We start from the raw sequence: 24521 nt of genomic DNA on the forward strand, positions 1-24521 counted from the left end.
CCGGTTCACTACTCCATGAGCCCAGTGGTGGTATCAGAACTGAGGGTTTGGAGCCACTGTCGACAGCACTTCATTTTGGTAGGCATGTGGTTTTGGACTCCGATTTGCAGCAATCATAGGTTTGCGCCAGTGGGATTGGAGGTTGGATATGAGGTTCTGGAGGGTGGTGGGGATAGAGTATTTCAAGGATTTGTTTGTTGGGGAAAAGTTTGCAGTCCTAGAAGAGCTTGAGGAGATGTACCAGTTACTAAGGCGGAATAGGTTAAGGTACTTCAGGTTAGGGACTTTATTAGGAAGGAGGTGCCGTCCTTTCTGGCGCTGCCACCCCAGTCCTGCAGGATAAGCTTCCGTCCAAAGACGATATTGGGGAGGGTAGGTTTGCGGATATGTATGGGGAGCTGATGACAAGGGTGTGTGCTGGAGGTTAGACCCAAGTGGGATGAGGAGTTGGGAGGGAGGGGGGCAGGGCAGGAGTGTGGAGGGCAGCTCTGCAGAGGATGAATGTGTCCTTGTCGCGTGCTAGTCTAAGTCTTATCCAATTTAAGGTGGTGCATGTACATGACGGCGTCCAGGATGAGTGTGTTTTCGGGGGTGGAGGATAGGTCTGGGTGGTGTGCGGGGAGGCCTACGAACCATGTGCATATGTTTTTAGGCGTGTTTGAGGTTGAGGGAATTTTGGAAGAGTTTTTGGACGTAATGTCAAAGCTTCTGGGAGTAGAGGTAGCTCCGAGTCTGGAGGTGGCGATATTTGGAGAGTCGGAGTATTCGCGAGCTCAGGTGGGGAGAGAGGCCGACGTCTTGGCCTTTGCCTCCCTGATGGCCCAGAGACGGACTTTGTTGGGTTGGCAGAACTCGGAGTCACCAAAGGCAGGGGTGTGGGTGAGTGGCAGAATTTTTGCATTGAAGAAGTTAAGTTCGGCATTCGGGAGTGGAGGAGGGGTTCACCCAGAGATGGAAGCTTCTCCAATTTATTTTCCTTCTTTAAGTCGATGGGTGGTGTTGGGGGGGGGGGGGGGGGGGGGGGAGAAATGAGATGGGAGTTTAGTTTTTGTTTTGGGGGGGAGGAAAAGGGAGGTGGGTACTGGGGTAGTAGGGAGGGAGGGGTTTTGTTTTGTTACCTGCCGCAGTTGGCTTTTGTGAATATGTATGTATTAATAATGCCTTTGATAAAATGTTTTACAAAAATAATAAATTTGGTTGAATCATACAGTTGTAATTATCCTTTGTTCATCTGTTCATTTCACGAAGAACGACACCTGGGTAAAATGTTCGAGCAATAAACTGGTCGAAGTGTCTGAGTTTTTACAGACAATATGCAGATTGGAGGAAGGTAGAAAGGGGTGTTCTGTTTTTCTTTGTTCGTTCACGGGATTTGGGAGTCACTGGCTGGGCCAGCATTTATTGCCCATCCCTGAGAGCATTTAAGAGTCAACCACAACACTCTGGGTCTGGAGTCACATGTCGGCCAAACCAGGCAAGGACGACAAATTTCCTTCCCGAAAGCACATTAGTGAAGCAGATGAGTTTTTACAGCAAACAACAATTGTTTCATGGTCACCTTTAGACTTTTAATTCCAGATTTTTTATTGAATTCAAATTTCACCGTCTGCCATGGTGGGATTTGAACCCACGTCCCCAGAGCGTGACTCTGGGTCTATGGATTACTAGCCCACGAGGCCACTGCCTCCCCGAGGCAGTTGATAGAAAGCGTAAAGAAGATTTACAAGGATGGCACCAGAACGGAGAGATTCCAACTATTGGGAAATATTGGAAAAGTGGGGCTTTATCTTTAGAAAAACATTGAGGTCTTTAAAATAAAAAATAAAAAATTTAGAGTACCCAATTCATTTTTCCAATTTATGGGCAATTTAGCGTGGCCAATCCACCTAGCCTGCACATATTTGGGTTGTGGGGGCGAAACCCATGCAAATACGGGGAGAATTTGCAAACTCCACACGGACAGTGACCCAGAGCCGGGATCAAACCTGGGACCTCGGCGCCGTGAGGCAGCAGAGCTAACCCACTGCGTCACCATGCTGCCCAATTGAGGTCTTTTAAAGCCATAAATGGGTTAGACGAGACAGATGTGGAACAAATGTTTCCACTTGTAGGAAAATCCAAAACTAGGGGCCCCAATTACAAGATGGTTACTGATTAATACAATAGGGAATTCAGGAGACCTGTCTTTGCTCAGAGGCTGGTTGGAATATGTAACTCACCACCACAGGAAGTGGTTGAGGCAATAGCACCATGCTTTCAAAAGGAAACTAGACACAGTAATAGAAATGTATGCTGAAAAGGGTGAGATGAGCTAATGGAATGGGAGATTTGTGTGGCATATAAAAAGGACGGGAGGATGGGCTAGCTTGACTGATCAGCCATGTATCCAATGGGACAAAGGATCTCCCACACTATTTGTAACAGAATGATTAATTGCCATGACACTCTGAATCCCATAAATAGGTGCTGCATCGGGTTTGCTATTTACATTTCAGCTCAGCGAATGGAAATACAAAATAAAATGATTGTACCTGAGATGGGGGGCGGTTGCGGATGTGAATTCTCAGGATTGACAGTCTGAAAGAAAATAATGTTGCTTTAAATGAATAGAAAAGTATAGAAACATATAGTATTACCTTAAAAACAAAATTTACATACTTACACTACATCGGTATTTTAAATAAAATCTACTTAATACTGTAGAGGACACAGATTTAAGAGAGAACAACCAGAACAACCAGAGGGAAGAATGTTTTCTCCGTATTGAATTGTTCTGATCTGCAATACATTGCCTGAAAGGGTAGTCAAAGCAGATTCAATTGTAACTTGAAAGGAAATGGGATATAGACTTGAAAGGGAATAATTCTCAGAGCTAAAGGAAAAGGTCTGGGAGTGGGACTAATTGGATGATTCTATAAAAGAGCCTACATACGCAGGATGGGTCAAATGGCCTCCTTCAGTGTTGCAAGATCTTATAATTCAACGTTCATTCCAATAAGCAGTTAGAACAATCTCAGGTTTATGTAATTGATAAAACACTCTCTCATAGAAAGCAATTAGTCTGAAACATTGGTGGTAGCAGGGCTCAGGTCCATTATATTAAGGTGATTTTTGGCAGGTTCAAATTTTGCATGATCCACAGAACCTTCTTTTAGACACCTGGGCCGTTGGAATGTGGGAAGTTCAAATTGCCTCAATTCAGGAAGCCAGGTCAGTCAGCCAATCACTTCCAGAAATGCCTCTTCGCACAAAAAGCTAATGGATATCAGAACCCGCCCCCCCCCCCCCCCCCCCCCCCCCCCAACCAAAGCAAAAGACTGTTGAGGACAGGCCAGCTAAAACATTTTAAACGAGAAAGATATGTTTTTGTTAGGCAAAATTATTTTTTTTTGTGAAATTTAGAGTACCCAATTCTTATTTTCAATTATGGGGCAATTTAGTGTGAGCAATTCACCTACCCCTACACATCTTTGGGTTGTGGGGGTAAGACCTATGCAGTCACGGGGAGAATGTGCAAACTCCACACTGACGCAGGTCCGGGATCGAATGCGGGTCCTCGGCGTCAGTTAGGCAAGGTTATTAACGGATGTGGAAACAAGGTAGGTAAATGGAGTCGAGACACAGGTCAGCCATGGTCAAATTGAACAGGTCTATACGTTTGAATACCCAACTCCTATTCCTATATTCAAGCATTCAACTCAACAGACAGATGTATTGCTTATAGTGTGGTGAGTGAATCACTTCTGTTTTAAAATAGACACTCGAGATTTTCAATTCCAAACCTAGGAATCATCTAGTACCAGGCATACAGAGAGGTTGAAAATGAAAATGAAATGAAAATCGCTTATTGTCACAGGTAGGCTTCAATGAAGTTACTGTGAAAAGCCCCTAGTCACCACATTCCGGCGTCTGTTCAGGGAGGCTGGTATGGGAATTAAACCATGCTGCTGGCCTGCCTTGGTCTGCTTTAAAAGTCAGCTATTTAGCCCAGTGTGCTAATCCAGTCCCTCCAGTTGAACCTCCAGTTAATCCATCCAGTTGAACAATAGCTAATGATCCCTTGGCAAATGGCATGGAAAAGACGAGAGCCAGGATATTCCAATCTCGCACCCCGCTGGGATCTTCCTGTCCTGCCAAAAGTCATGGACTATTTGGGCTGCATTTTATTTTTCTACACTTAATATTGACTATGGAGGCAGCACGGTGGCGCAGTGGGTTAGCCCTGTTGCCTCACGGCGCCGAGGTCCCAGGTTCGATTCCGGCTCTGGGTCACTGTCCGTGTGGAGTTTGCACATTCTCCCCGCGTTTGCGTGGGTTTTGCCCCCACAACCCAAAGATGTGCAGGGTAGGTGGATTGGCCACGCTAAATTGCCCCTTAATTGGAAAAAATGAATTGGGTACTCAAAATTTATATTTTTTTAAAATAAAAATATATTGACTATGGTAGTATAGTGGCTATGTTACTGGACTAATAATCTAGAGAATATAGGAGTTAAAATCCCATTCAGGCAGTTTCAGAATTATAGTTTTTTAAAAAAGCCTGGAAATTTAAAAAAATTAGTAAAAGTAATGATGAATCTGTCTTACTGCTGTAAAATCCAAGTCAGTCTGGTGCTAGATGATTCCAACTCAGTCCCATAAAATGTGACTGTCCCATAAAGCTCTTCGGGTTTGAATAAATGGGCAAGAAGTACTGCTTTGGCAGGTGTTGACCACAGTCCAAGAATGAAAAACAAATTATTGGCAGATTTCCTGTGTGATTGCTAGTGGTGAGGCAAAGTCTTTTAAAAACTCTTTTGCAGATCATATATCCCATTAACTGCCTCTCTGTGGCAACAGTCAGTATTCTTGGGCCTTAGCATTCTCTCCCTCACCACTACTGATTTTGTTCAGCCCCTGTTTCCATTTCTGGTAAATGTTAATCGAAATGTTAATCTGCCCTTTCTCTTTGCAGATACTGTCTATTTAAGGGCACGTGCATTACAGCAAGTATTGCAGAACTATGGCCCTTTGGGCGTAAAGGTCTCAGGTGACATGCAGCTGAACCACTTGCTTCACAAACACTACCACATGCGACAATTAGGAACAATGCAATTTACCATATGGACTGAAATATCAAATACCTGGATTCAATTTACGGAGAGACGTTTGCTATGAAATGCTTCAACAAAACAAAAGCCACAACTCAAATCCATGTTCTACCCTTGTTTTTGTCAGGCTGCCTAGCCTGTTGAGTTCACTGTGGATGCCATGTTAGTCACGACTCGGTCAATCACTCGGAAGGCGATGGGTCCGGACAGGGTCCCTGGTCGTGCACTCAGATCCAGCGTGAACCAGCTTGCAGATATGTCCGCGGACATCTTCAACCTCTCCCTACTCCTTCCGAGGTCCCCGCAGAACCAGGCAACGTGCCTCAATGACTATAGTCCAGTGGCCTTGACATCGATCGTAATTATGCGCTTTGAGACGTTGGTCATGAGGCATATCAACTCCATATTCCCAGAATGTCTAGATCCACTGCAATTCGCAAACTGCCACAACCAGTCAACAACAGGCACCATCTCCCTGGCCCTACACCCATCCCTGGAGCATCTCGATAGCAAGGACCTCTGATGCACGATCAATTAAACTCAAAGACGAGGTTGTAACATAACTGAAGGCTTTAATAGACTAGATCTGTTCCCCAGCAGCTTCGGTACAGAATGAGGGCTGCTGGGACGACACCGGTTCTTATACCCCGCCTGTCAGGGCGGAGCTACATACCAAACAGCCAATGGTAAACTCCTAGGTTTACCCAATGGTCTACAGCCTGTCGGGTACTGCAATACCTGATAATACCAAGATGGCGTCTCCCATGGATCGCACATGGTGGGCGGGGATGGACAAAATGGTGGCGGGGATGGACAAAATGGCGGCACCCATCCTTCCAGCGTGGTGTCTGAGGGGCAAGATGGCCGCGCCCGTGGGTTGGACGTGGCCCTAGTATTAGGGGGTGGCGGTGAATGGTGGCCACCTGGGGCCCGAGGGGAAGATTGCCGCGGTGGTCCGGAGTCACTGGAGACCGCGGCCACAGCTCGTGCTTGGCAGACCCCCACAAAATGGCCCTTCTTGCCGCACCCCTTGTAGGTGGAGGTGCGGGCCAGGCAGCGCGTGCGGGGATGCTTCGCCTGCCCGCAGAAGAAACAGCGGGGCCTGACAGAGTTAGCGGGCCGTCATACAGTGCAGGCCTGCGGGGACACGGGGAAGGTCAGTGGGTCTGCCGCTGCGGGATGCCACGCAGCCCAGGGGGCCGCCGCGCGGTCGGGCGTATAGGACTGCGCGTTTCTGGAGGCAACATCCATGGACCCTGCCAGGGCCCGTGACTCTCTCAGTCCCAGGGTGTCCTTTTCTAAGAGTCTTTGGCGGATCTCTGAGGCGCTCATACCTGCTACAAAGGCATCCCGGATTAGAAGTTCCGTGTGCTCGCTGCCCGAAACATGCGGGCAGCCACAGTTTCTGCCCAGCACCAGTAGGGCACGGTAGAAGTCCTCCAGCGATTCCCCGGGGCTTTGCCATCTAGTTGCAAGCAGGTGACGTGTGTAGACCTTTACAGGGCGGATATAATGTCCCTTTAACAGTTCGATCGCAGCATCATAGTCCTCCGCCTCCTCGATGAGGGTGAAGATTCCAGGGCTTACTCGCGAGTGCAGGAGATGCAGTTTCTGTTCTCCTAAGGGGGTGCCTCCGGCCGTCTCGAGGTAGCCTTTAAAACACGCCAGCCAGTGCTTAAATATCGCCGCCGAGTTCTCCGCGTGGGGGCTGAGTTGTAGACACTCCGGCTTGATTCAGAGATCCATCCTTTCAGCTTAAGAGTAGTCTATTAAATTGATGCACGATCAATTAAACTCAAAGATGAGGTTGTAACATAACTGAAGGCTTTAATAGACTAGATCTGTTCCCCAGCAGCTTCGGTACAGAATGAGGGCTGCTGGGACGGCACCAGTTCTTATATCCCGCCTGTCAGGGCGGAGCTACATACCAAACAGCCAATGGTAAACTCCTAGGTTTACCCAATGGTCTACAGGCTCTCGGGTACTGCAATACCTGATAATACCACAACCTCTATATCAGACTCCTATATATTGACCATAGCTCCACCTTCAACACCATAATCCCAGCCAAGCTCATACCTGAATCAGTAAGGATAAACAACAACACCTCCTCCATGATAGTCCTCAACACCGGGGCCCCGCAAGACTGTGTACTTAACCGCCTACTATACTCCCTATACACACACACACGACTGCATGGCAAAATTTGGATACAACTCCATCTACACGTTTGCTGGCAACACAACCATAATAGGTTGGATGTCGACCAACGATGAATCACAGGACGGAGATAGAGAACCTAGTGGAGTGGTGTTATGACGACAATCTCTCCCTCAATGTCAGCAAAACTAAAGAGCTGGTCTTTGACTTCAGGAAGCACAGTATCGTACACACCCTGTCTGCATCAATGGTGCCGAGGTGGAGATGGTTGCTAGCTTCAAATTCCTAGGTGTGTACATCTCCAACAATATGTCCTGGTCCACCCACGTTGATGCAAGAAAGCACAACAGCGCCCATACTGCCTCAGGAAACTAAGGAAATTCAGCATGTCCACGTTGACTCATAGAAAACATCGTATCTGGCTGTATCACAGCTTGGTATGGCAACTGCTTGGCTCAAGAACGTAAGAAACTGCAGAGTTGTGAACACAGCCCAGTCTATCACACAAACCTGTCTCCCGTACATTGACTCTTATCTACACCTCCTGCTGCCTTGCGAAAGCAGGCAGCATAATCAAAGACCCCTCCCACCTGGCTTATTCACTCTTCAAACTTCTTCCATCGGGCAGGAAATACAAAAAATGTATGAGAATATGCACAAACAGATTCAAAATCAGCTTCTTTCCCGCTGTTACCAGACTCTAAATGACCCTCTTATGGACTGATCTGTCTCTTCACACATCTTCTCTACAGAATAGTACTACTCTCCTTTATGCTTCATCCAATGCCCGTGTCTATGTATTTACATTGTGTATTTTATGCTTTTCCTATGTATTTTCTTTTCCTGTACGGAATAATCTGTCTGAACTGTACACAGAACAATACTTTTCACTGTACCTCAGTACATGTGGCAATAAATAAATCCAATCCAATCCGCTGACACGGTGATACATGAAAGTATCCTTTATCTTACTGATTTTGTTCCTTAATGATACGTCAACCCACCTCAGCGATACTCCAATGCCTTTCAATCAACTGGGCTTCAACTTGATCACCTTGACGAGTTTTCTCATTGAGCAAGGAGGGCGAATATTCTGCTTCACAGAGATTAGAGGGAAAATTATTAAAAATGAAGAGCAGACTAAGAAGATTTCCAGAATCGTGAACACGTCATGGGAACATTGCAATATCACTAAAACGCTATTTGTCTTTCAGGTAGAAAATCAAACAAAAAAGAAAAACCTTTTCAAACCAGTGGCAATTTTAACATCCAACAGATCGACAGCCTTGGCTGAGCAGCAGCCATCACATCTCTGAAGCAGAAGATTGTGGATTCCAGTCTCACTTTAAAGATGCGAGTACATTATCATGACTGGCACTTAAGTGCAAAGACAATCTTGCACTGTCAGAGATGCCATCTTTTGACTGAAACAATTCTCACCTGCCTTCTCAGATGGATATAATAGTGCTTCAGTAAAGGACAATGTCCAAGGAATTTATCTTTCAATCAACAACACCTAAAAAAGATGATCTGGCCATGACCAACATCCCCGCGGATACCACGGACCAGAAATTGAACTGGACTAGCATTATAAATACTATGGCTACAAGCACAGATTAGAGGCTGGGAATTCTGCAGACAGTAACTCACCTCCTGACTCCTCAAAGTCTGTCCAGTATTTACAAGGCACAAGTGAGGAATGTGATGGAATACCCCACATACCTGGGTGAATGCAGTCCAACAGCACTCACAAAGCTGAACACCATCCAGGAAAAATTAACCCGCTTGATTGGTACCTCATCTACCACAGATGGACAGATGAAATAGGGGTAGGAGGCCATTTTACCCCTCAATAAGATCATGGCTGAATCTGTTTGCATTTGAATTCCACATTCCCATCTACCCCTGGTAACCTTCGATTCCCTGCAATGTACCCCTTATGATGATAGAAGTGAGCATGATTTTGTTTGTATTGTTGAATTTATTCAGTTCATTCAACAACTGTACCATAGATGATATTAAGATATGTTCTTGTTGGATGGCCTGATTTATATTACAAGAACACTTGTAGCTAAAGCTATAAACGATTTATTAACATTAACTGTGGGTCAAATATATACAAAACAACAGATGAATAACAGTATTAACATGCATAAGCAACCTCTTCTTCCAGCTCTCCAGTCAGCCTGGAGGTCATCTGACTCGAACATTCAATTATATACTAATGAGACTCCTAGTGATCAGCCGGTGAATTACAGCCATGATATCACTACAAACCTATGACAGTTAAACATACCCCTTTCTGCAAAATTATCGGCGCTGGGATTAGAGAATTCCTGAAATAACAAAAATACAAAAAATGATGTGGAGAGAAAAGTAGGGAACTGGTAATGAGTCACATAATTGTGAGATCCAAGCGGTTACATGTGGCAACTATTCAGCACCAGCAATGTCCCAAAATTAGCCAAGAGATGAAGAATCATTTAATTTCATTTTGCTGATTTGGTGGAGTGAGGAATTGTTAATGTCAGTTAAGACGTAATCATTGATAAATTGAAACTTTCACCATTCCCACTATTTATATTGAAACATATACAGTGATATGGACAAATTCAATAGTTAAACTATGTGATATTACTTGGTTTAAGGACTCCATGGTTATGTTACCTCCTCGTCTTGTGTTCGATCAGCATTTTCAAGCTTCCTTTGTTTTGATTCAGTTTCTTTAGGAAATGCAAACATCACAGTTAGTCAGTCGTCTTATTTCTTGATGAATTTAGTTGTGTCAACACTATTTTATACAAGAGATTCTGCCTCTACATATCTGATTGAATTTGCCATTGTCCAAACTCACGTCACTGTTTTAAATATAATTTGAATTTCTTAAATAAACATAGCAATTCAACCATTAAAGGATCATTATGAGAGAGCATTTCGAGGAAATTATATTCCTGCAACAGCTTGTTGTGACTGCAAGGTGACATTTATAGATGTGGAGATGCCGGTGCGTTGGACTGGGGTGAGCACAGTAAGAACTCTTACAACACCAGGTTAAAGTCCAACAGGTTTGTTTTGATGTCACTAGCTTTCGGAGCACTGCTCCTTCTCAGGTGAATGAGGAGGTAGGTTGAGGCCATACTCATGTGTGCGAAACTTGGCTATAAGTTTCTGCTCGACGATTCTGTGTTGTCGCGCGTCCTGAAGGCCGCCTTGGAGAACGCTTACCCGGAGATCAGAGGCTGAATGCCCTTGACTGCTGAAGTGTTCCCCGACTGGAAGGGAACATTCCTGCCTGCCGATTGTCGCGCGATGTCCGTTCATCCTTTGTCGCAGCATCTGCATGGTCTCGCCAATGTACAATGCTTAGGGACATCCTTTCCTGCAGCGTATGAGGTAGACAGCGTTGGCCGAGACGCACGAGTATGTACCGCGTACCTGGTGGGTGGTGTTCTCACGTGTAATGGTGGTACCCATGTCGATGATCTCGCATGTCTTGCAGAGATTGCCATGGCAGGGTTGTATGGTGTCGTGGTCACTGTTCTGAAGGCTGGGTAGTTTTCAGCAAACAATGGCTTCTTTGAGGTTGCGCGGTTGTTTGAAGGCAATTAGTGGGTGTGTGGGGATGACCTTGGCAAGATGTTACACGTGGAACAATAAAAATATTGCCATTTAACACTTTGAAGAAGTGAATAAATTTAGGCCTTTACCAATTGCTATAGGGTTAGAGTTCGATTTACCATCAAACTTCCAACACAAGTGATAGAAACTGACTTTTCTAGTCAGCTATAACCATAAGAGTAAGGGAAGATGATAGAGGTTTAATTGAGAACTCATTAAGAATATTAACTATAATCATATTAAGCATTACTTCAGTGCAACAATAGCTGGGAATCCACTACGGGTTAATCCAGATAATACTCTGTAATTTCTTAGGTTTCACATTAGCAAGTTGCTTGAGACTAAAAAGTCAGTGACGTCAACTAGCTAAAAGGCCCCATTGTATGGTAAAAACTGGGCAGTTGTCCAGTACGAGTAGGGAAAATTGTGTTTTTCTAATTAAATTGGCAAGCGATGGAATGGGAATTGGCACCAATATATTTAAATACATATATCTCTGAAATTGAAGGACAGTTTGGCCGAATTGAGTGAATTGTAAATTAGTTAAAGCCAATCACAAGTAAAAAGAAGGCCAGACCTAAAGATAATAATCTCCTTAAGAATCACTTACTAGGATGGAAAAATTCATTCCGGAATCACTCTATCTATGTTTCTGAAACCTATGTCTTTGCTGCTTGTTTTTGCTAATCGCCATCTTTCTTTTGTTTAAAATCACTTAGTTATGTTATCCTGTGTATTAGGATTTGAAGAATTACCACGATCTGTAATTGAATGAAAACTCAACTACTGTATTCGCTAAAGACAATCAATCTGACTAGCTTGCTGCAGGGCTAGTCGGAACTTCCTAAATGTTGTATTGAAAAAAGTTTACCAGTGGCACAGCTGACAAATAACATACAAGTGGACTCTGCCAAAAAGCACAGACTTGACCTCTGTTATTTGGGAACTGAGAAAGGATAACGGATATCCAGGGTTCCGAATAGTCACAGAGATCCATCAGCATGCAAGCCAGAATACAACAAATGTTCCACAGCTAAGTACAACTATATGATATAATTCTATTCATGTTGGCTATTACTATGTTGCCACAACATTTTCTTCTTTGCGTAAGCAATACGCCTGTACAAAAACTCAACAATTGTGAAAACAAACCATATTACTTACTAGATTTAGCGGTGGTTTGCAAATAGGTGCCCATAAATATTGGCAAGTCGTCACTTCCATCTGTTTCAGGACTGATCTCCCTTAAGTAAGAAAACTTATTTAAATTAGCAATGTAGCGTTACAAAAATAGCATTGGGGTAGATCTTAACCTTGCGTGATAGTGCAAAACTGGTGATAATGGGTGGAATCGTATCAGCCCCACAAAGGCGGCCTTGGAGGCCAGAGTGAGAGTAAATTTGGAACAGTATGAATTGGGTCAGCACCCCAACGTGTTCTCATGCTGTGCCTTTTGCAGGAAGTGGGCTAAAGGTGACAGCAGGTGCCTTGCCCAAAATGTTAATAGTAATTTAAATGTCAAATAGAAAGGCTGAACCGGGTTTTGTGTAGGGCGTCAGGATTGAAGGTGCCAACAACAGCGCCGTTCCCGATGGCCCCAGGGAAATACTCAGGGAGCCCGGTAACAATAGCTTAATTGAGAATTTGGAGGCAGTTTCCCAACACTTTGGGTTGGGGGCAGGGAAATGCTGATTCGGGGGAACCACAGATTTGAGCCAGGGAAGTGGGGCGGAAATTTTTGGAAATGGAAGAAGGGGATTAAGACACTAAAAGATTTGTTTCTTGGGAGTCAGTTTGCAGGATTGAAGGAGCTGGGAACGAAGTATGGGCTGGAGCAAGGAGAAACGTTTCGATACATGCAGGTTCGAGATTTTGCCAGAAAGGAGATACAAGAGCTTCCCGGTAGAGCCGGCCTCCACATTGCTGGAAGAGGTGCTGACGACAGGGGGGCTGGAGAAAGGGGTAGTATCGGCAGTTTACGGAGTTATTTTGGAAGAGGAGAAGGCACCACTGGAAGGGATCAAAGCAAAGTGGGAGGAGGATTTGGGTGAGGGGATGGAGGAGGGGTTCTGGTGTGAGGTGCTCCGGAGAGTGAACACCCCTCCACCTCGTACGCGAGGTTGGGGCTGATACAGCTGAAGGTGGTATATAGAGCACACCTCACAAGGGCGAGGATGAGTCGGCTCCTTGTGGGGGTAGAAGATGTGTGTGAAGGTGGGGGGGGGTGTGTGGTAGTATGCATTAGGGGTCAGGTGGGACTGTGAAGCCATGATGTCATTGGCTGACAGATCCCGGGTCCTGGTTGGACGTTGACCTCTAGCTCCGCCCTGAAGGCGGAGTATAAGTACCTGGAGCCCTCCCCCGCAGGTAGTCTACTACTGAACTGCGGGGGAAACAGTCACGCTTAATAAAGCCTCATCGACTTCACTCTATTCGTCTCTCGGAGTCTTTGTGCGCTACAATTTATTAAGCGTGCCTAAAAAGGACTATGGAGCTCAGGATCATCCCGGAATGCCTGAGGATCAGCCCCCACGCAGTGAACGCGGCAGCAGCTTTCAAGCATTGGCAGACTTGTTTCGAGGCCTACCTCAGAACGGCCACCGGCCGGGTCACAGAAGACCAAAAACTACAGGTCCTGCACTCGAGGTTAAGCACGGAGATTTTCTCTTTCATCGAAGACACAGAGGATTTCCAGACGGCGTTCGCAGCACTGAAAAGTCTCTATGTCCGCCCAGTAAACCAGATCTACGCTCGCTATCAACTCGCAACGAGACGGCAAAGTCCCGGAGAATCGATAGATGAATTCTACGCCGCGCTACTAATTTTGGGACGAGCCTGCAGCTGCCCGTCGGTGAACGCAAATGAACACACGGACATGTTAATGCGCGATGCTTTTGTGGCAGGTATGAATTCCTCCCAAATCCGCCAAAGACTTATAGAAAAAGAGTCGCTAGGACTCTCAGAGGCACGGGCCCTAGCAGCCTCCCTAGACGTGGCCGCGCGTAATACTCGCGCCTACGGCCCCGACCGCGCGGCAGCCCATTGGGCTCCGTACGTACCCGTCGCGACAAACCCCCCCCCCCCCATCGGACACCACACAGGCTTGCGCGGTCCAAACACCAAGTCGCACCGGGGGCGCCCGCTGTTATTTCTGCGGCCAGGCGAAACACCCCCGGCAGCGCTGCCCGGCCCGCGCAGCGATCTGCAAGAGCTGCGGGAAAAAGGGCCATTTCGCGGTTGTGTGCCGGTCCCGTGAGGTCGCTGCCGTCCCGGGAGAACAGGGAGCCCTGCACGCCGCTTACGCTCCCCAACCCCCCCAGCGCCCCATGTGCGACCCGCAGGCGCAGCCACTCTGGGTCCCGACCACCGCGGTCCCGGGAGAACAGGGAGCCCTGCACGCCGCTTACGCTCCCCAACGCCCCCCCCCCGCGCCCCATGTATGACCCGCCGGCGCTACCACTTTGGGTCCCGACCACCGCTCTCCCCGGAGAAGAGGGAGTTCTGCGCGGCTCTAACGCCCCCAAACCCCCCCCCCCGCGCCCCACGTATGACCCGCCGGCACTACCAATTTGGGTCCCGACCACCGCTGTCCCCAGAGATGAGGGAGCCCCGCGCGTTCCTAACACTCCCCAACCCCCCCAGCGCCCCATGTGCGACCCGCAGACGCCGCCATTTTGGGTCCCGGCCACCACGAGGGGAGGAAGGGCGCTGCCATCTTGGACCACCCCAGACCTGTACGACGCATGGGGGCGGCCATTTTGTCCACCCCCGCCGCCATCTTGTGACCCCCCAGCCATTTGCGATGCATGGGGCGGCCATTTTGTTCATCCCCGACGCCATCTTGGACGGCAACAACGGACCCCAGTGTCGACGGCTCCACGGGGTTCGAAGAAGACGCTCCACTACTACAACCATGTCTCGCTTCAATAACGCTGGACCAAGCTCGGCCCCGGACACTCCAGACGACGACGACAACGGTGCTGATAAACGGGCACGAGACACCATGCCTAGTCGACTCCGGGAGCACGGAGAGCTTTATCCACCCCGACACGGTAAGACGCTGTTCCTTGACCACCTATCCCAGCGCACAAAAGATTTCCCTAGCTGCAGGATCTCACTCCGTACAGATCAAAGGTTTCTGCATAGTTACCCTAACGGTGCAGGGGAGGGAGTTCAAAAACTACAGACTCCACGTCCTTCCCCAACTCTGCGCCCCCACATTACTGGGATTAGACTTCCAGTGCAATCTACAGAGCCTTACCTTCAAATTCGGCGGCCCAATACCCCCACTCACTATCTGCGGCCTCGCCACCCTCAAGGTGCAACCCCCGTCCTTGTTTGCGAACCTCACTCCGGATTGCAAACCCGTCGCCACTAGGAGCAGACGGTACAGCGCCCAGGACCGGACCTTCATTCGGTCCGAAGTCCAGCGGCTACTAAAGGAAGGCATAATCCAGGCCAGCAATAGTCCCTGGAGAGCACAGGTGGTAGTAGTGAAGACAGGGGAGAAGCAAAGGATGGTCATAGACTATAGCCAGACCATCAACAGGTACACACAACTAGACGCGTACACTCTCCCCCGCATATCCGACATGGTCAATCGGATTGCCCAATATAAAGTCTTTTCCACCGTGGACCTCAAGTCCGCCTACCATCAGCTCCCCATCCGCCCAAGTGACCGCAAGTACACAGCCTCCGAGGCAGACGGGCGATTATACCATTTCCTAAGGGTCCCATTTGGCGTCACAAACGGGGTCTCGGTCTTCCAACGAGAGATGGACCGAATGGTTGATCAACACGGGTTGTGGGCCACGTTCCCGTATCTCGACAATGTAACCATCTGCGGCCACGACCAGCAGGACCACGACGCCAACCTCCAAAAATTCCTCCAGACCGCTAAAGCCTTGAACCTCACGTACAACGAGGACAAGTGCGTTTTTAGCACCAACCGGCTAGCCATCCTGGGCTACGTAGTGCGCAATGGGATAATAGGCCCCGATCCCGAACGTATGCACGCCCTCATGGAATTTCCCCTCCCGCACTGCTCAAAAGCCCTGAAACGCTGCCTGGGGTTCTTTTCATACTACGCCCAGTGGGTCCCCCAGTACGCAGACAAGGCCCGCCCTCTAATACAGACCACGACCTTCCCTCTGTCGACAGAGGCTTGCCAGGCCTTCAGCCGCTTCAAAGCGGATATCGCAAAGGCCACGATGCGCGCCATCGACGAGTCCCTCCCCTTCCAGGTCGAGAGCGACGCCTCCGACCTAGCTCTAGCGGCCACCCTTAACCAAGCGGGCAGACCCGTGGCCTTTTTCTCCCGAACCCTCCACGCTTCAGAAATCCGCCACTCCTCAGTGGAAAAGGAAGCCCAAGCCATAGTGGAAGCTGTGCGACATTGGAGGCATTACCTGGCCTGCAGGAGATTCACTCTCCTCACCGACCAACGGTCGGTAGCCTTCATGTTCGATAATGCACAGCGGGGCAAAATCAAAAACGACAAGATCTTAAGGTGGAGGATGGAGCTCTCCACCTTCAACTACGAGATCTTGTATCGTCCCGGAAAGCTGAACGAGCCGTCCGATGCCCTATCCCGCGGCACATGTGCCAACGCACAAATTAACCGCCTCCAAGCCCTCCACGAGGACCTCTGCCACCCGGGGGTCACTCGGTTTTTCCACTTTATCAAGTCCTGCAACCTCCCCTACTCTGTGGAGGAGGTCCGTACAGTCACAAGGAACTGCCACATCTGCGCAGAGTGCAAACCGCATTTTTTCAGGCCGGATGGTGCGCACCTGATTAAGGCTTCCCGCCCCTTTGAACGCCTTAGTCTGGACTTCAAAGGACCCCTCCCCTCCACCGACCGCAACATATACTTCCTTAATGTGGTGGACGAGTACTCCCGCTTCCCATTCGCCATCCCCTGTTCTGACATGACCGCAGCCACAGCCATTAAAGCCCTGAACACTATATTCACACTGTTTGGTTGCCCCGCATACGTCCACAGCGACAGCGGGTCCTCTTTCATGAGTGACGAGCTGCGCCAGTTCCTGCTCAGCAACGGGATAGCCTCGAGCAGGACGACCAGCTACAACCCCCGGGGGAACGGGCAAGTAGAGAGGGAGAACGGCACGGTCTGGAAGACCGTCCTACTGGCCCTACGGTCCAGGGACCTCCCAGTTTCCCGGTGGCAGGAGGTCCTTCCGGACGCCCTCCACTTCATCCGGTCACTACTGTGTACTAGCACTAATCAAACGCCTCATGAGCGCCTCCTTGTCTTCCCCAGGAAGTCCTCCTCTGGAACGTCGCTGCCGACCTGGCTGGCGGCCCCAGGACCCATCTTGCTCCGAAAGCACGTGCGGGCGCACAAGTCGGACCCGTTGGTCGAAAGGGTTCACCTCCTTCACGCGAACCCGTAGTACGCCTACGTGGAGTACCCCGACGGCCGACAGGACATGGTCTCTCTGCGAGATCTGGCGCCCGCCGGCAACACACACACCACCCCGACACCAATCCCCCAACCCCCCCCCTTCCTGCCAACACCGCACCCCGCGACCGCCCCCTTCCCAGGAGGATCAGTCCTCCTCCCAGGCCCGACCAGGAATAAAGCCCAAGCTGAGACCGTAAGGCTCCCGGAGAAGACAACACCAGAACAAGCACCACCACCACCGGGGCCGAGGCGATCGACACGGACGACCAGACCGCCCGACCGACTCGTGGCGTCGATCTAACAGTACAATGTGGACTTTTAATGAGAACATTTTGTCTTTTCCTGACGATTGCTGTAAATAGTTGAAACAAAAAAAAACCTTGTACATACAGTTATATTGAAAGTTTTCCTCCCAGGACCAGCCTTGTAAACCCTTACCACCATGCGAAGCATCACCCCGCCGGGTTCATTTTTAACAAGGGGTGAATGTGGTAGTATGCATTAGGGGTCATGTGGGACTGTGAAGCCATGATGTCATTGGCTGACAGATCCCGGGTCCTGGTTGGACGTTGACCTCTAGCTCCGCCCTGAAGGCGGAGTATAAGTACCTGGAGCCCTCCCCCGCAGGTAGTCTACTACTGAACTGCGGGGGAAACAGTCACGCTTAATAAAGCCTCATCGACTTCACTCTATTCGTCTCTCGGAGTCTTTGTGTGCTACAGGGTGCAAATCACATTCATATGCTTTGGTCATGTCCAAAGGTGGAGGATTACTGGAAGGAGGTTTTTAGGGTAATCTCTAAAGTGGTGCATGTGAAACTGGACCCAGGCCTCCGGGAGGCCATATTCGGGGTGTCGGACCAGCCAGGGTTGGGAACGGGTGTGGAGGCAGATGTTGTAGCCTTCGCCTCGTTGATCACCCGAATGCGGATCCTGCTGGGATAGAGAACAACCTCTCCACTCTGTGCTCTGCGGGGGGGGGGGGGGGGGGGGACTGTTGGAATTCTTGACTCTTGAGAAGGTTAAGTTTGAACTGAGGGGAAGGATGGAGTGGTTCTACAATTCATGGCCGTTATTCATTATGCACTTTCAAAAATTGAACAACATCGAACATTAGTGGGGGGCATGATGTGGAGACTGTGAGTGATTCCTTTATGTTATTTGTTTATGATAACATGCGGGCAGTTGTTTGGGAGAAAATGTGAAAAAGGAGAATAAAAATATTTACAAAAAAAGAAAGGCTGAACTGAATGACAACAGATCTTGTGAACCCCCCACCTCCCCGCAACTGTGTCATCCCCCAGCAAATGAGAGGTGGTCTCACAGCAGAAAGTCAGAGTCTTGGAACTTTTCAGGCCGTGGAGGGGTTCAGTGACATCAAACGGCAAGAATGCTGCCTGGACATATCACAGACTTGCAACTGAGCTCTGACATAGCTGAAATTGCTGTCTCTGATTGGCACATGCATTCACCTTTTTAATCACAAATGCTAATGGCAGCTGCAGAGGCTCTCAGCTCCATCGGTCCAATCTTCAGCAATACTTCCATTGGTCTCCGGTCAACCTCCAGTGGAATGGACCACAATTCCCAACGTCATCCTTAATTGGGCAGCAAACATGGAGACAGTCTCTTGACTGACCACCTCCTGAAAGAAGCCCCCTGTTGGCGCCCAGATGTGGTCCGAATGCCTGAACATTTTTATTGCTGATAAGATTCCATTGAGTTAGCAGCCCATTTTACACTATTGGACATAGTCAAGATCTACTTCATTGAGGAGATAGATTACTCACCTTCCACATTCAACAATGCATATTTACATTGTGCATTTGATGTAATGAAACATCCCAAGGCACTTTAGAGGGATATTAGAAAACAAAATAGAACAACAAGCCACATACGGATATACTAGGTTCAATGATCAAAAGCTTGGTCAAAGAGGTAGGTTTTAAGAAGTAAAGGAGAGTAGGGAGCTGCAGTGGTGCAGGGTGGGTATTCCAGAGAGGGCTGAGATAACTGAAGGCATGGCCATTTTTGGTAAGGATGCTGAATAGGCCAGAATTAATTGAGCACAGATACCTCAGAGGAATGTTGGGCTGGAGGAGACTACAGACATAGAGGACTTTGAAAACATGCATGATAATTTCAAAATCAAGAGATTACTCATCTCGGAGCCAATGTAGGTTACCGAGCACACGGATGATGGAGACTGGGCCTTGGTATGAGTAGGGCACGAACAGAGCACGAGCAGCTGAGTTTTGGGTGACCTGAAGTTTATGGAGAGCAGAGTGTGGGGGTGCTTTGGAATAGTCAAGTCTAGAGGTAACAAAAGCACGAATGAGGGTATTAGCAGCAAATGAACTGAGGCAGGGACTGATGCACTATTAATTACGACGAGACAAGAGTAGAATGTAATCGAGGCTTTATTATACAGAGATGTGTGGCCTACTACAGCAGCTTACGAAATGGCTGCTGTTCGGAGAGCAGCAGACAGGGATCTACCCCCCTACGTGTAGTACAGGGGCCTTACCGTAATACCCATATACACAATAGAATACAACCGTAGTGACTACCACATTCCCCCCGTTAAAAATGAGTCCAGTGGGGGTGGTGGAAAACTATATACATACAGATTGGTTTTAAAATTACAGAGAAGGTTACAAATTTAGACGATCAGGTGCCTTGATCTGTCGTTGAGAGTGCCGCAGTGCTGTTGGCGACTCGGGCATCGGCTTGGTTTTCGGTGACTCCGGGAGCGTGTTGAAATCCTCTTCATCCCCGGGTGGGAGCAAGGGGAGGGTGGCGCCGGGACAGGGGGGGGGGGGGGGGGGGGGGGGGGGGACCCAGATGGTGCCAAATCCCTGAGGGAGACTGTCTTGGCGGCCGTTGGGGTACGCTACGTAGGCGTACTGCGGGTTCGCATGAACTACCTGTACTCTCTCAACCAACGGGTCCGCCTTGTGGAGCCGCACGTGCTTGCAGAGGAGAACTGATCCTGGAGCTATCAGCCACGTTGGGAGCAAAACCCCGGAGGTGGACTTCCTGGGGAAGGCAAAGAGACGTCCATGGAGGGTTTCGTTGGTCGCGGTGCAAAGTGGAATGAAGTGCATCGGGGAGGACCTCCTGCCAGCGGGCGGCCGGGAGATTTCGGACCGTAGGGCCAGCTGGACGTCCCATTCTCCCGCTCCACCTGCGCGTTTCCCCGGGGGTTGTAGCTGGTCGTCCTGCTCGAGGCAATGCCCCTGTTGAGCAGGTACTGGCGCAGCTCCTCGCTCATAAATGAGGATCCCCGGTCGCTGTGGACTTGGCGGGGAAACCGAACAGAGCGAAGATGGTGTTGAGGGCTTGGATGACGGTCAGGGCATGGGACGGCGAAGGGGAATCGGGAATACTCGTCGACCACATTAAGAAGGTATGTGTTGCGGTCGGTGGAGGGGGATGGGCCCTTTGAAGTCCACGTGAGGCATTCAAAGGGGCAGGAGACCTTCACCAGGTGCGCTCGGTCTGGCCGGTAGAAGTGCGGTTTACACTCCGCACAGACCTGGCAGTCTCTGGTGATCGCCCTGACTTCCTCGATGGAGTAGGGCAGATTGCGGGCCTCAATGAAGTGGTAAAAGCGGGTGACACCCGGGTGACAGAGATCGTCGTGCAGGGTCCGGAGTCGGTCCACTTGTGCGCTGGCACGTGTACCTTGTGACAGGGCATCGGGGGGCTCGTTGAGCTTACCGGGGCGATACAAAATCTCGTAATTGTAGGTGGAGAGCTCAATCCTCCACCTCAAGAGTTTATCGTTTTTGATCTTACCCCGCTGTGTGTTAAACATGAAGGCAACTGACCGTTGGTCAGTGAGGAGATTGAATCTCCTGCCAGCCAGGTAATACCTCCAATGTCGCACAGCTTCAACGATCGCTTGGGTCTCCTTTTCAACGGAGGAGTGCCGAATCTCGGAGGCATAGAGGGTGCGGGAAAAGAATGCCACGGGCCTGCCTGCCTGGTTGAGGGTGGCGGCCAAAGCCAGGGGAAACTGGGTGGACTGTATGAGTGGGCGGACCTTGTCCGCATAGTTTGGGACCCACTGAGCGTAGTACGAAAAGAACCCCAGGCACCGTTTGAGGGCCTTGGGGCAATGAGGGAGGGGGAGCTCCATGAGGGGCCGCATGCGGTCGGGATCGGGCCCTAGAACTCCATTCTGGATCACATAGCCGAGGATGGCTAAGCGGTTCGTGCTGAACACGCACTTCTCCTTGTTGTAAGTGAGGGTTAGGAGAGCAGCGGTGTGGAGAAATTTAGCAAGGTTGGCGTTGTGGTCCTGCTGATCATGGCCGCAGATGGTGACGTTGTCTAGGTACGGAAAGGTGGCCTGCAACCCGTACCGATCAACCATTCGGTCGATCTCCCTTTGGAAGACCGAGACCCCGTTTGTGACGGCGAAGGGGACCCTAAGGAAGTGGTATAGGCGGCCGTCAGCATTGAAGGCGGTGTATGGGCGGTCCGATTTACGGATGGGGAGCTGGTGGTAGGCGGATTTCAGGTCTACCGTTGAGAAGACCCGGTACTGCGCAATCTGGTTAACCATGTCAGATATGCGTGGGGGGGGGGTGTACGCGTCGAGCTGCGCGTACCGGTTGATGGTCTGGCTGAAGTCCACGACCATCCTGTGTTTCTCCCCAGTTTTAACGACTACCACTTGAGCTCCCCAGGGGCTGTTGCTGGCCTCGATGATGCCTTCCCGAAGCAGCCGCTGGACTTCGGACCTGATGAAGGTCTTGTCCTGGGTGCTGTACCATCTGCTCCTGGTGGCGACGGGTTTGCAATCTGGAGTAAGATTGGCAAAGCAGGAAGGTGGGTCGACCTGTAGGGTTGCGATGCCACACACAGTAAGGAGTGGTAAGGGCCCGCCGAATTTCAGAGTCAGGCTGAGGATTAGTGCAGTGCAGAGGTTAGGGAGGACGTAGAGGCGGAAGCCACTGAATTCTACGCCCTGGACCGTGAGCGTGACCGTACAGTACTCCCGGATCGCTACGCAATGGGATCCGGCGGGCAGGGAGATTTTTTGGTTGGCGGGGTGTATCGTGAGGGAGCAGCACCTTACCGTATCCGGGTGTATGAAGCTTTCGGTGCTCCCGGAGTCCAGCAGGCAGGAGGTTACATGTCCGTCGACTTTCACGCTGGTGGATGCGTTGGTCAGGTTATGCGAATGAGACTGGTCGATTGCCATGGAGGTGAGTCTTAGTTGGTTGTTGGGTAATGGGGTGGCTGGTGAGCCCGGGTTCTGGAATGCTGGTGGTGCCCATGTGCTGAGGGGTAGACAACATGGCGGCGCCCGAAGATCTTGAGGGTTGCAAAATGGCGGCGCCCATGGAACGTACGTTGCGGGGGTGGAACAAGATGGCGGCACCAATGAAATGCACGTGTTGCACGGAGGGGAAGATGGCGGCACCCACTGGCTGCACGTGGTCTGAGGGGCGGGGGATGGCGGTGCCCACTGTCCGTGACCGAGGGGGGTGGGGGCGATAGCGGCTACTGAGCAGGCCTGGCACACCGCGGAGAAGTGGCCCTTCTTCCTGCAGGCTTTACAAAGGGCAGCGCGGGCTGGGCAGCGTTGGCGGGGGGTGCTTCTGTTGGCCGCAAAAATAGCATCGGGGGCCCCCGGGGTTCGCTGGCTGGCGCGCAGCGCAGGCGTATTGGGTGGGCAGCTGGGGGTGTAGGACTGGACGTTGTGCAGGGCGACCTTCATGCAGAGCGCTAGCGTTTTAGTCTCTGCGAGGTTGCGCGTGGCCCCTTCTAGGAGCCGCTGGCGTATGAGATCTGACCGAATTCCAGTCACAAAAGCCTCCCCCGCATAAGGAGGTCTGAGTGTTCCGTGGCCGTAACAGCCTGACAGTCACAGCCCGCCAGAAGTCTTCTATGGACTCACTAGGGAGTTGAGAGCGAGTGGAGAGTGCGTGCCTGGCGAAGAGCGTGTTCGTTTTCTGTGCGTAGTTGTCCTTGAGTAGAGTCATGGCTTCAGCTAGTTCGGCGCGTCCTGGATTAACGGAAAGACTTTAGAGCTCAACCTGGAATATAAAATCTGATCAGGGGTTGGTGCCGCGTTGATATACGCTTCGAAGCAAGCTAGCCAACGCTGGAAGTCCTTTCTGGCGTCGCTTGAGTGCGGATCCAGCTGCAGGCGATCCGGTTTGATACGGAGGTCCATCCTTAGAAACTGATAGCAATAAATTGAGGCACGATCAATTGGACAAAAGACGATAGTTGAATCCAACTGAGGCTTTATTGCTATCAGATGTGTGGCCTCCCACAGCAGCTGGCAAAATGGCTGCTGGCTGGAGGAAACGCATATTTATAACCCGCCTCCTGGGCGGAGCCAGCAGGCAGGGACGACCGGCGAACCTGTAGTACAGGTCCTACCTTACATCACCTAATACAGGTGCAACAGTGGTTTACCACATCCTTGTAAGTTAGGTTAAGGAGTGTGGCGGTGTGGAGAAATTTGGAAAGGTTAGCGTCGTGGTCCTGCTAGTCGTGGCCGCAGATGGTGATGTTGTCCATGTACGGGAAAGTGGCCCGCAGTCCGTACCGGTCAACCATTCGGTCCATCTCCCGTTGGAAGACCGAGACCCCGTTGGTGACGCCGAAGGGAACCCTAAGGAAATGGTAAAGGCGGCCGTCTGTTTCAAACACAGTGTATGGGCGGTCCGCCTTGCGAATGGGGAGCTGGTGGTAGGCAGATTTCAGGTCCACTGTTGAGAAGACCCGGTACTGTGCAACCTGATTGACCATATCAGATATGTGTGGGAGGGGGTACGCGCGAGCTGTGTGTACCGATTGATGGTCTGACTGTAATCAACGACCATCCTGTTTTTCTCCCCGGTTTTCACCACTACCACTTGGGCTCTCCAGGGGCTGTTGCTGGCCTCGATGATATCTTCCCGCAGCAGCCGCTGGACCTCAGACCTGATGAAGGTCCTGTCCTGGGCGCTGTACCGTCTGCTCCTGGTGGCGACGGGTTTGCAATCCGCGGTGAGGTTTGCAAACAGGGAAGGCGGGTCTACCTTAAGGGTGGCAAGGCCGCTAACAATAAGGGGTGGTAGGGGCCTGCCAAATTTCAGGGTTAGACTTTGGAGGTTGCACTGGAAGTCCAGGCTGAGTAGCAAGGCAGCGCAGAGGTTGGGGAGGACATAGAGCCAGAAGCCACTGAACTCTACGCCCTGGACGGTGAGGGTGGCAATG

General features: G+C 50.1%; 1 protein-coding gene across 3 annotated transcripts in view; it reads right to left on the reverse strand.

Annotated features, from left to right (window-relative positions):
- The window catches only part of LOC140428136 (uncharacterized), a 162951-nt gene that overhangs the window by 22798 nt on the left and 115632 nt on the right, over positions 1-24521 (reverse strand). For 2 of the 3 annotated variants that reach the window (XM_072514238.1, XM_072514242.1), the window contains exons 7-11: positions 12033-12112; positions 9918-9973; positions 9547-9586; positions 8255-8346; positions 2532-2577 (exon numbers count right to left, since the gene is read on the reverse strand). In XM_072514238.1, the coding sequence (XP_072370339.1) occupies positions 2532-2577; positions 8255-8346; positions 9547-9586; positions 9918-9973; positions 12033-12112 (314 nt within the window). The remainder of the gene's footprint in view (positions 1-2531; positions 2578-8254; positions 8347-9546; positions 9587-9917; positions 9974-12032; positions 12113-24521) is intronic. The other variant, XM_072514239.1, reaches the window with a different exon arrangement.

Source organism: Scyliorhinus torazame, chromosome 8 (assembly GCF_047496885.1).
Source record: "Scyliorhinus torazame isolate Kashiwa2021f chromosome 8, sScyTor2.1, whole genome shotgun sequence".
Classification (NCBI taxonomy): Eukaryota; Metazoa; Chordata; class Chondrichthyes; order Carcharhiniformes; family Scyliorhinidae; genus Scyliorhinus; species Scyliorhinus torazame.